The sequence below is a fragment of the Felis catus genome, chromosome C1 (assembly GCF_018350175.1).
Source record: "Felis catus isolate Fca126 chromosome C1, F.catus_Fca126_mat1.0, whole genome shotgun sequence".
Classification (NCBI taxonomy): Eukaryota; Metazoa; Chordata; class Mammalia; order Carnivora; family Felidae; genus Felis; species Felis catus.
In genome coordinates this window covers 126914203-126927316 of record NC_058375.1, presented here as the reverse complement: position 1 = coordinate 126927316, position 13114 = coordinate 126914203, and the positions used below count along the sequence as shown (strand labels likewise).

The following is a 13114-nucleotide window of genomic DNA, read 5'->3' as shown; positions in this document are numbered from 1 at the left end:
TTTAGGCAGGTGTGGGTGGACTCTAAGTCATCCACAGGATGCGGTGAGCCCAGCGTCCTCCTTTGCCGCCATCTTCAAAGCCAGCACTCGTGAATGATTTTTTTTAAAGTATTGTTGAATTCTGTATTTTGTTGAGGATTTTTTCATATATATGCCTCAGGGATATTGGTCTATAGTTCTCTTTTTTACTGATGTCTCTGTGTGGTTTTGGTATCATGGTAATGCTGACCTCATAGAATGGAAGTTTTCCTTCCTCTTATATTTTTTGAAATAGTTCGAGAAGAATAAGTATTATGTCTTCTATAAACATTTGGTAGAATTTCCTTTGAAGCTATCAGGTCCAGGGCTTTTGTTTGTTGGGAGTTTTTTGATTACAGATTCAATATCTTTGCTAGTTATTGGTTTGTTCAAATTTTCTATTTTTTGTGTGTGTTTCAGTTTTACTATTTTATATGTTGCTAAGAATTTATCCATTTTATCTAGGTTGTCCAATTTTGGGGCATATAGTTTTTCCTAGTATTCTCTTATGATTGTTTGTATTTTTGTGGTGTTGGTTATTTCTTCTCCATAATTTCTGATTTTACATATTTAAGTCCTTTCTGTCTCTCTCTTTTGTAGATCAATCTGGGTAATGGTTTATCAGTTTTGTTGATCTATTCAGAGAACCAGCTCTTGGCTTCATTGATCTGTTGTATTGTTTTGTTTCTATTTCATTTATTTCTGCTGTAATCTTTATTATTTCCCTCCTTTTGCTGGTTTTATGGTTTTTTTTACAAGAAGTTTACTTAAACAAAAGGACACTTGATTTGAAAGGAAAACTAGCTACAATTCATTTCTTTTAGAGTAATTTATCCCTACTTAAAGACAGATTGCCCTACATTTAACAGCTATATACAAGAAAGTTACAAAACTGTTCTTGGTTTCACAATGATAAATGAAAAACATTAAAATTCTTCAATCAAACAAGTATGCAAGGATTTTTATGTTTTTTTTGTTGTTTGTTAAACAGTGAGAGCAAAATAACTTACTGGAATATAGAGATGAATGAGCATGCCACTAATAGAGGATGGGGGTATTTTTACGGAACCAGTATTTTTGCCCATCCCATCTCCATTTGATGCCGGTCACAACATACCATTGGCCATTTAGTTTAAAACAATGCAAAATGCTTGTGCATATACACAGTTACTTTATATACTATAAAGGAATGGGGAAAGGAGAAATGAAGAAATAGAGAAAATTATACTATAGTAGTCAGGATATGGTGGAACCAAACTGTGGTTTTCTAACTGAGAATGTCTTCTTGGTCTGGAGGAACAGAGTTCTGGAGTAAAGTAGCAGGTTCCCTTTTTAGTAGACACCTCCTATCAGATTCTGGAACGCATTATTGTATCTTCATCCTCCATGTCCAGTTGTGCAGGTGTATCTGTTTCATTGATTGGCTGTCCATCAGATTGGAATCTGATCTGCCTCATTGACAAATCTTGTTGTTCACAATAAGCTTCCGTTATCTTAATAAGTGATATATGCGTCTTAATACTAAACTGCCCCACAGAAGCATTCTGCCCTACCATCTTCAAATTACTATAATCATTGCTCTCAGTCTTGACTCCTTCCATGGGCTTTTCGTCCCCCATGGTGAGTCCTGGAGTCTCCTCAGCTGCCGTTTCACAAAAGAGGTACCAGTTCCACACTGATTGAGCATACAAGCGCCACCAAGAGTGGCAGAAGACTTCTTTTTCTACCTCCTTTAGGTGTTAGGTTAGGTAGTTATTTGAGATTTTTCTGGGTGTTTGAGGCAGGCCTTTATTGCTACAAACTTCCCTCTTAGAACCACTTTTGCTGAATCCCAAAGATTTTTTGTCCATTGTGTTTTTATTTTCATTTGTTTCCATGTACTTTTTAATTTCTTCTTTAATTTCCTGGTTGACCTGTTTATTGTTTAGCAGCATGTTATTTAACTTCCATGTATTTTTGTTCTTTCCAAAGTTTTTCCTGTGGTTGACTTCCAGTTTCATAGCATTGTGGTTGGAAAAGATATATGTTATGACTTCAGTCTTCTTGAATTTATTGAGTCTTGTTTTGTAGTCTAAAAAGTGATCTTTTCTGGAGAATGTTCCATGTGCACTTGAAAAGAATGTATATTATGCTATTTTAAGATAGAATGTCCTGAATATATTTGTTAAGTCCATCAGGTATAGTGTATCATTCAAAACAATTGTTTCCTTATTGATTTCTGTTTAGATGATGTGTCTGTTGATGAAAGTGGAGTTTTAAAGTCCCCTACTGTTTTCGTATTATTATTGATTAGTTCCTTTATGTTTCTTATGAACTATTTTATGTATTCGGATTTTCACTTGTTGGGTACATACATATTTACAGTTGTCACAACTTCTTGTTGGACTTTTTATTATTATAGCAACTTTGTCTCTCACTTCCATTTTCTTTTAAAGTCTGTTTTGTTCGAGATAAGAATTGCTATTCCAGCTTTCTTTTGACATCCATTTATATGATAGATATTTCTCCATCTATCTCTACTTTCAACCTGCAGGTGGCTTTAGGTCTAAAATGAATCCCTTGTAGGAAGCATATATATGCATCTTGTTTTGTCATCCATTTTGTTACCCTATGTCTTTTATATATATATATATATATATATATATATATATATATATATATGCAAATATATATATATTTTATTTTAGAGAGTGTGTGAGCAGTGGAGAGGGGTGGAGGAAGAGAGAGAGAATTTAGGCAGGCTAGACTCTTAGTGTGGAGTCTGACGCAGGGCTCAATCCCCTAATCCAGGGATAATGACCTGAGCTGAAATCAAGAGTCGGACACTCACCTGACTAAGCCACCCACATGCCCCTTATGATCCAATGTCTTTTGACTGGAGTGTTTAGTCCATTTACATTCAAAGTAATTATTGATAGATATGTATTTATTACCATTTTATTACTAATTTTTTGGTCATTTTTGAAGATTTTCTCTGATCCTTTGTTTGCTTTCCCTCTTTCATGCTTTGCTTGTTTTCTTTAATGATATATTTAGATTTGTTTCTCTTTATTCTTTGCATATCTCTTACAGGTTTTTGATTTGTGGTTACCATTAGGTTTGTATATAAACCCTTCTGTAAATAGTAATCTGTATTAAGTTGATAGTCATTTAATTTTGAACCCATTCTTTTCTCCATTCCTACTGCATTTTAGGTATACAGTGTCATAATTTACAGCCTTTTATTTTGTGAGTTTCTTGACTGATTTTTTTTTATTGAAATAGTAATTTTTATTGCTTTTGTGTTTCCTGTTTTCTTAATGTTGTCACTTTTGGTCTTTCCTTCCCACTCAGAGTCCCCTTTAATATTCCCTGCGGAGTTGGTTTAGTGGTCATGAACTCTTTTACTTTTGTTTGCCTGGGAAACTCTTTCTCTCTTTTTCTATGCTGAATGATAGTCTTGCTGAATATAACATTCTTGCTGCAGATTTTTCCCACTAAGCACTTTGAATACATCATGCCATTCCCTTCTAGCTTGGAAAGTTTGTGCTTAAAATGCCTCTAATAATCTTATGGGGTTTCTCTTGTATGTTACTGACTTCTTTTGTCTTGCTGCTTCTAAAATTTTTTGACTGTAAGTAAATGTTGCCAATTTAATTACAATGTGTCTTGTTGTGGGTTTGCTTTTGTTGATTTTGTTTGGAGTTCTCTGTGCCCCCTGAATCCAGATATATGTTTCCTTCCCCAGAGTAGGGAAGTTTTCAGCTATTATTACTTCAAATAAATTTACTGCCCCTTTTTCTCTTTCTCTTCTGAGATTCTTATAATACAGAAGTTTTTACATTTGATGGAGTCACTGAGTTCCCTAAGTTTATTCTTATTTTGCATAATTATTTTTTCTGTCTTTTGTTCAGTTTGATTACTTTCCTTTCCTTTCTTTTCTAGGTCATTAATTTATTCCTTTTCTTCTTCCAGCCTGTTGTCCATTCCATCAATTGTGTGCCTTATTTTGTTTATTGAACACTTTATCTTTGCTATGTTATTCCTTAACTCTGTGTTAAGGGTCTCACTCAAGTCTGCCACTCTTTTCTCAAGTCTAGTGAGTATCTTCATGATACTTTACTTTAAATTCTCTTTTAGTCACGTTACTTACATTTGTCTCACTTAAATATCTGGCCGTGGCCATGTCCTTTTCTTTCATTTGGGAAAATTTCCTCTGTTTTCTCATTTTGTCTAAGTCTCTTTGTCTGCTTCTGTGGGTTAGGAACACCAGTTACTTCTCCTGTTGTTGAGGGCAATGGCCTCATGAAGAAGAAGAGGTCTTACAGTGCCCTGTAGTGTAGTGTTACCTGATCTGCAAAGCCTGGCACTTACGGGAGTGTCTCCAGTGTGTGCTGTTTACACTCTTCTGTTGTGTCTTGGCTCCTTTGTACTGTAGGTCACTCATCTACAGACGTTCTCTTTGCCTGTTGTCAGCAGTGTTTGGTCCCTGGCCTGAATGTGGTGAGTTTTAACTAGGTGTGCTTCTAGTCTGCTTGTGAAATGAGACCTTTCACCACTGCTGCCAGAACCGAGGCCCTGCACAACTCCTAGGTGGTGAGACATAGTGTTGGCAGGTGTTTGGGCTCATCTTTTGGAAATGGGGCCTGCCACTCTGTGACTGAGGCAAGTGTGACTGGGAAGGACAGTTTCACTGAAGTGTGGGTTGTGGGCCTGGTATAAGCAAATTAGGTAGTGAGTGTGGGCATTGCACTGTTTCCTGCAGCTGTGGAATTGTGCGTATGTTGAGGGCAAGGGGAGGGAAATGGCGCCTGCCAGTTCCTCTGTTGCTGGAGTAGTCTCTCCGTGAATAATGCCTCTCTCTGGGACATACTCCAAGATGAGTAAATAACCTCCCTACTGTGTGCCCAGGTGCTCTTCAGATTGCTGTTTCCACTCCATGTCTGTGGACTGTTTGTCCTGCCTTTTCTTCAAGAGCAGCCCCATGGCCTTTGAGCCAAGCCTGCTGACCTTTAAAACTCCAGGCTTTAAGTCCCGCTGGTCACCCGTCTTGCTTTCCAAGCCATTTGCTATTGGGATTCGTATGCTCCCTGTGTGCTCCTCTGTGTGCTAGAGTGTCTCTCACCCTTTTCTGCGACCATGGCTTACTCACCACCTCAGTGACTGTGATCTGTTTCCCTCTCAAACTTTGTCTCCACACCTATAGTTATGGAGTTTGTTCTGCCTGTCTTCAGGTTGATTTCTGTGGTATTTACAATGATTTGATAGTTACTTATTTGTACTAGGACTACATGAGCTTAGGGACTTTCTGCTTTGCCACCATCTTCCCCTCCAACCTGAATGCTTTTTTGTCCATATATAAAGTAGCTCATGGCCAAAAGGTGTTGTTAGCATTCTCATTTCCAGTTGAGATATATACATCATTAGCCCTTTTTTTGGAATGCAAACTCCATCTTTTGTGGCTATCGCCATTAATTCCTTTTCACTGCTATTCTTTATGAACCCTTTGTTTATTCCTCTGTGTTTGCAAGGGTGTATACATGAGAGGGGGTGGGTCTTGTGGGACCATCTTAGAATTGTGCCTGCCACAAGTTCCTTCATTTTATTCACTTAAGTTATGGTACTTTTCAATTCTAGAATTTTCTTTTGGTTATTGTGTATATGTTTATGAAGACTTCCTAATGGAATAATACTCATGTTTTCCTTCAGTTCTTTCAACATACTTATAAAAGCTACATCAGTTTCTTAGTCTGATAAATTCAGTATCTGGGCTCACTTAGTTTTTATGAACTGATTTTTTTCTCCCTGTTTATTTGTATGTCTAGTAATTTCTGGTTGAAAACTGTACATTTTAGGTAATATAGAAGATATGGATTTTGTTTTTGTTCTTTGTTTTCCATAGTGTGCTGCCAATAATGTCTCTGTTCAATATTTTTATTTTTACTATTTTTGTTTTTAGTCTAGATTCCTAAGCATTGTCTCTAAATAGCATAGTTGTCAGCCAATGATTAGGATAGAAATTTTGTTTAAATATCTTGAGCCCATAAGGCTTCCACCTTCTACCTATGAATTTGTATGTGGTTTGAGGTACTCATTAAAAATTGCAATCATTTCTCAAGACTTCCTTAGCTTTCACTTCTTACCCGGCTCTCTCAAGTCTCCCCAGTGCATGTCTTTATTTTCCTAGTTAGCAAAAACTAGCTGGAGAACTTCTCTCAGTGCTTTTATGACTGTCTCATTTTTAGGATTCCCCATTAAATTTCTGACTTGTCCACTGTTTGTTTAATTTGGGACCACAGCCTGGGATAAGTAGGGCTATGGAGTTCCTCTGTTCATTTTTATCTAAGCTTGCCATTTTCTTTAACTTTTATTTTATTACCGGATTCATGCATTTTTAAGGCAGAATGCCAGCATGTTCTTATATAAGTATTACCAAGGCGTCCATTTAATGGTAATTCCAATATATTTGTTATACAGTGATAAGTTTTAAAATGTTATTCTGGTATGTTATGGTTCTTACTTGTCAAACTTTAAAATTTCTGTAAGCCCTAATTGTTTGTCCTCCACCTCTCTTTTGAGTCCAGTCTCCTGGCAGCATTGCTGCTGGTTTTCACTGCCAGCTCTGTGATGGTAAAACTAATGTTCTCAGAGTAGTCAAATTCATAGCAACAGAAAATGGTGGTTGCCAGGGACTGTAGGGGAGAAAGGGGTAATGGAGAATTATTGTTTAATGGGTGTAGAGTTTCAGTTTTGCAAGATGAAGAGTTCTAGAAGTTGTTTGCACTGCAGTAAGAATATACTTTACACTACTGAGCTGTAAACAAAGTGGTGTGTATACTTTTGTTGACAAATCTTACGTGTATTTTACCACATTAAAATATTAAAGAGAAGGGTGTCTTGGTGGCTCAGTCAGTTAAGCGTCTGACTTCAGCTCAGGTCACAATCTTGAAGTCAGTAAGTTTGATCCCCGCATCAGGCTCTGTACTGACAGCTCAGAGCCTAGAGCCTTTGGATTCTGTGTCTCCCTCTCTCTCTGCTCCTCCCCACTCATGCTCTGTCTCTGTATCTCAAAAATGAATAAATGTTAAAAAAAATTTTTTTAGGAAAAATTTTTAAAAAATTAAAGAGAAAGAAACTACAGTTCTTGGCAGCAGAAGTCGGGGAGTGGAAGGTAGTGTGGATGACAGTAACCACAAATAGTCTGCAGATTTCTGCTGTTCTTACCTGAAACTTTAGTGTGATTTTAAGAATAAATGTTATCAGTTCATTTTCTGCATCAATCTAATGCCCTAATATGGTGTTTTTAAAAATTCTGTATAGTTTAATGTTTGGTTTTTATGGAGGAGAATCGCTGACTTCTTCATACTATCATTCATTACTGTCTGTCGCTTTCGTGGCTACTCCCTCTTAGTGTTTTCTGCAGGTTCTTACTCATGATTCCTTCTTGTAAATTATAGAATGTCCTAGAGTGTAGTCCTTGAACTATTTCTTTTCCTTCTATGTCTTCCCTAGGAGATTTCATCAAATCTCAACATTTAAAATATTATGTGTATGCTGATGCCTCCCAACTTACAAGTGTAGGCCAGACTTCTTCCCTACCCTCCAAATCCTTGCATCTATCTGCCTGTTTGACCTCATACTTAAATGTTCAATAGATATCAAATTTAATAAGGCTAAAGTCAAACTCCTGATATATGCTGCCAGAAAATGGATTTTTTTCTCAGCCTATTTCATCCCAGTTAATGATGTCTTCATTCTTCCACTTTTGCAGGCCAGTAATTCTTGACTCTTTTTATTCATACCATAATTCCATCACATCAGAATATCCTGTCAATTTTACCTTAAAAATATACATGGAATTCTATCCTGTTTTCAGTATCCTCACTACTGCCACCACCTTCAAGCCACCACCATCTGTACCTGATTAAGTAGGCTTCCAACTTTTTTGTTCTTACTGTCCTTTTCTCATTCAATATATTCTCGGTAAAGCAGTCAGAATGACCCTGTTTAACATTAGTGGGATCCTGTCACTCCTTTGCTCAGATTCTCCCAATGGACAACTTCTCCCTGCACTCCTAATAAAAGTTGACATCCTTACCAAGACTCCCTAGATCCTACAGAATCCTGCTTCCCATTACTTCCCTAACCTCCCAACCTCCTATTCCCCCTCACTCAGCTCACTTTGCTTCTCCAGAACTCTAAACATGGATTTGTCTGAGAACCTTTTCAATTATTTTCCCTTTGCCTGGAATGTCTCTTGCCCCAGCCACATTCATCTTCATGTTTTGACTTCCTTACTTGCTTCAGATCTTTATCTAGAATTCACTTTCTGTGTGAGGTCTTCTTCGGCCATCCCATCCAAATTTCCATGCCTTCTTCCCCAATATTTCAATTCCACTTTCTTGCTTTATTTTTAAACTAAGCCTGGCATTTAATATACATTTAACTTATTCTGTTTACGGTTTCCTTCAGTAAAAGTTTCACCCCATAAGACAGAATTTTTGTTCTTTTTGTATTATATACCACTACCCTAGAATCTAGAACAGTGACTGGCACTTAGACGTTTACCATAAATGTAGGATGTTTATAGTGAAAGGTAAAAAGAAAAAAAAAGGCATCTATTTTCAGATTAGGTAGTCTCCCTAAGTAGCAAGTAAAATGAAGGAATTACAATCTTGTGAAATTTCAGAATATCAAGATTATAAATAAAGTGGCAAAAAACTTCTAGAAGAAAGAAACAAAAGTCTACAAATTAGGAAATATGGATGCCATAAGGCAGTAGAACATGGATACTATAAGACATGAGGACAATTTGATCAAAGGTTTGAAGAAAAATGAATTTTAACTTAAAATTCTATACCCCAGCAAACTAAAAAATGTGAGGTCAAAATAAAGTCATTTTCATGTGTGAAGGGAAATGAAGAGATCAATGACATTTATCTCTCAGATATTGAGGATGTTTTTTGTCAATAAAAGCATGAAAGCCAAGAGAGGATACAACTAGTGCAACTTACCCAAAAGTCCAATGAGTACAAACTCCAGATGACATTTGTACAGCAGGCAATAGAAACAATGATATCATATTACAGTAAGAATTCAGTTATGTCCAAGAAAATTGGAATAGAAATTGATAAATGAGAAATAATAACAGGCAGACTGTGGTTAAATATATATTTAATATATATGTACATATATTAAATATATATTTTTCTTATTAAGACAACAAAGATGGTCAGAAAAGTTTAGGAAATACGAAGTAGATAGGAAAATTAGTGTCCTTAAATAATATGATTTTGATAAATTAATAGGATATAAGAAAAGAGACTCCTGACCTCGAAGTAGCATATAGAGAAGGAAATACAACCTGAGTACACTTCTTGGTTCTGTTCTGAATGTTATTCATATAAACTCCGATATTGGACATTGTGTGTTTAATTTTTTTAAAAAAGAATTAGCTTTATTTCTAAAGTATGTAAGTCTTAGTTATGATTATAGAAAATAGCCTAAATTTTACTAATCTAAAAAATATTTTTAAAAAGTAGATGTGACAAGTTGGGAAGGACAGGTGTGAATGCTACTACTAAAATGTGTATTCTGTATAGCAGCTCTCAAATTTTGTTACATTTTAAAATCACCTGGGAGCTTTCAAAATCTTGATGCCCAAACTGTATCAAACCACATCTTAACAATTAAAATTTTTGAGTGTAGAACTTAGGCATCAATTCGTTTGTTTTTTGTTTTACATTTGCCAGTTGTTGCCTTAGTCAAATTGAGAGCTATGGTCTTAGTTCATGAACTGGAAGAACTAGAATCTGAAAGATATGCTCAAAAGTTACAAATGTGACTATTAGTAGAATCATTCTAATAATTGCCATCATTGGTAAAAGGAGTTGGTGAGGTAGGAAGTTAGAAGTGAGCCAAATTTTCCTTAGTGGGAGGCCACATCTTCTTTCATAGTGAGATATGGTGACCAACCAAGAGTCTATATTTTGTTAATCTTTAAGTTCATCTGTTAGGCATTTTATTTTACTTTCAAAAAAGAAATGCCCCTTTAGTCATGTTCCTAATTTTATGAATATCTGTACCATCTTTTTCTGTGAATTAGAGCTAGATCAGTGAAGTCATTATGAAGAAATTATTACCTGGATGTTTAAATCAACTTCAGATACATTTTTTAGTGAATAGATACAATTTTGTATAAAAGACACTTTAACAAACGTGGTTTCCTCTGACAAACATTGTAGAAACAAATTTACATGTTAATACCTCAAATTATTGAAGTCATTTATCTTTCTTAGCAAACACCATGGGCAGAAACTCAACTTTTTTTTTTTTTAATTTTTTTTTCAATGTTTATTTATTTTTGGGACAGAGAGAGACAGAGCATGAACGGGGGAGGGGCAGAGAGAGAGGGAGACACAGAATCGGAAACAGGCTCCAGGCTCTGAGCCATCAGCCCAGAGCCCGACGCGGGGCTCGAACTCACGGACTGCGAGATCGTGACCTGGCTGAAGTCGGACGCTTAACCGACTGTGCCACCCAGGCGCCCCAAAACTCAACTTTTTTAATGGAAGGCACCAAATGATTATGGCTTTTAACTTTTCTAGTAATAGGAATGTAAATATAGTACAGGCTTTTTCTTCTCTAATTACCTCAGCATTGCATCAACCTTGGCCATGCACTGGAATCCCCTGAGGAGTTAAAGAAAAAAAAAAGTCTCCTGTTTTTAAAAGTTATTCATTAAAATTGTCAACTGGAACCTAGTGCTTGGACTTCAGAGATATTTTTCTAGTCTAGACTAGAATTAAAGATTTTGAGTTTATGATTTTCAGGTTTTGCAGAAGTCAACAGATTAATATCTGAAGCTGATGAATGATGAAACTGCAAATAATCATATTAATATTATCAAGGTTGCCTTTCAGTAGTAGAATTAGGGCTGGGGGTGAGGACAGATAAAAGTGGGGACAGTTGCTTTTCAGTATAAGCTCTTTTGTATTACGCTTTTTAAAAACAAAAACTATGCATATAACCTACATTAATTTAAGAAATTAATGGTTGTAAAAGTATTATTCCTTCATAATTTAAAATAATAAAGTGTTCTTTATGTGAACCAAAATATATAAAATCAGTAAGTTAAGATGCCATTAGTTTGTATTAAAAATAATTTGAAATTTAAAAATAGCTTTTAAGAAGTTTCTAATTTTTTTTTTTTTTAAGTAGACTCCATGCCCAATGTGGGGCTTGAACTCATGACCCTGAGATCAAGAGTCATATGCTCTACTGACTGAACCAGCCAGGTGCCCTGAATTTATTTTTTAAAGTAAACTTTTTACTCAAGTATATGGTATGTTTGATAAGTGCCCTCACCATAAGTGAACAGCTGTTTTTCACAGAGAACACTCCTATATAACCAGCATTCAGGTCAAGAATTATATATTCCCTGGATGCCTGGGTGGCTCAGTCGGTTGAATGTCTGACTTGGATCCAGTTTATGACCTCTCATGGTCTGTGAGTTTGAGCCCTGCATCAGGCTGTGCTGACAGCCCTGGGCCTGGAGCCTGCTTCGGATTCTGTGTCTCCCTCTCTCTCTGTCCCTCCCCTGCTTGTGCTCTGTCTCTCTCTCTCTCAAAAATAAATAAATGTTAAAAAAAAAAAAAAAGAGAGAGACAGAGAGAGAGAGAATTGTATATTTCCTGAACCCAAGAACTCCAGAGTGTGCTATGTTCCAGTCACTGTTCCTTCCTCCACTGTTCCCTCCAACTGAAATTGTATCTTTGAACACCACTGGGTAGTTTTTTCTTTCTGCATTATATAAGTGGAATAGTATACTATGCACTCATTTGTCTCTGTCTTAATTCATTTAACAGTATATTTGTGAAATTTATTTTGTCATATTGGGTAGTTGTAGTTTGTTCCTTCTCATTGCTGTATAGAATTCTGTCTTAAGGATATACTACAATTTATTTATCCATTGTACTGTTGCTCAATATTTATGTTTCCAGTTTTAGTATATGAAGAGTACTACTGTGAATATTCTTCTGTATGGTTTTTCTCTTAGTAGATTTTCATCAAACTTAATTTTAGGAGCTATTGCCAAGGAAATTGCAATGAGATAATAAATGATTTTGAAAATAAGCATAAAATTAGCTTTTCTTCACAAAAGACTTAATGTGTAGCTTCTTTTTAGGATGTTATTATTTTTTTTTAAGTTTATTTATTTATTTTGAGACAGAATTCAAGGCAGGTTCCGTTCTGCCAGTGCAGAGCCATACTCGGGGCTCATCCTCACAAACTGAAAGATCATGACCTGAGCCAAAATCAAGAGTCAGAGGCTTAACCAACTGAGCCACCCAGGCACCCCTAAGACATTAGTTTTTTAAGTAATCTCTAAACGCAGCATATGGCTTGAACTCAAAGCCCCGGAATCAAGAGTCGCATACTCCACTGTCTGAGCCAGCCAGGCACCCCTAGACTTGTGTGTGATTTTAAGAATGCATATTCATCCTCTGTTCAGTTTCTTTATGGGTAGTGAGGCTTGGACTAGTTCGTATTTTACCTTTTCAACAAATACATAGTTTGGTCTGTGAAGTACACTTGATGTGAAATGGTAAAGCAGGATTGGAGATAGTATAGTTCTGGGGATGCATACATTGACCTGTGTCTCCTCCGATTTGTGAATAGCCTGGGACCTAATAATCAAAGGGTAAAGAGTAACAGGTTTTGATTCTGATACCTGAGATGTAAGGCATACTCTATTCCTTTAAATATTCACATCTAACCCTGTCTTCTGAGATGTGTCCTGCCCCCATTTTTGCTGATGGACTGACTGTGTCGCCCCGGTTAGCTCCTCCACTCCCTATCTGTCCACTTGTCCACAAGCCAGTATCTCCGGACATGCCATCTTTGTCTGGCTTTACCCTTTATTCCTAGTTCTAATTCATCTCTTCAGCCTTTGCATCATTTAATCTTATCTTTGTTTATTCATAACTTTCCTATTTCATCTTACAGGTAGCTATTCGATGCTATTCCCCTTGCCAAACTATCCATACAGATAAATAAACAGGCAAAGGACTCCCATCTGCCTGTCAGTGTTTGAGGCATCCAATATAGGATTTTT

At 36.3% G+C, this 13114-nt stretch overlaps 2 protein-coding genes across 8 annotated transcripts in view; one reads left to right on the top strand and one right to left on the bottom strand.

Moving 5' to 3' along the window:
* Positions 1-13114, top strand: part of ZRANB3 (zinc finger RANBP2-type containing 3) — a 304924-nt gene that overhangs the window by 83383 nt on the left and 208427 nt on the right. The gene's annotated exons all lie outside the window — the stretch shown is intronic.
* LOC123379345 (small ubiquitin-related modifier 2-like) lies at positions 1368-1637 on the bottom strand. Its single transcript, XM_045034824.1, has one exon. It carries the CDS (start codon positions 1635-1637, stop codon positions 1368-1370), a length of 270 nt encoding a protein of 89 aa, XP_044890759.1.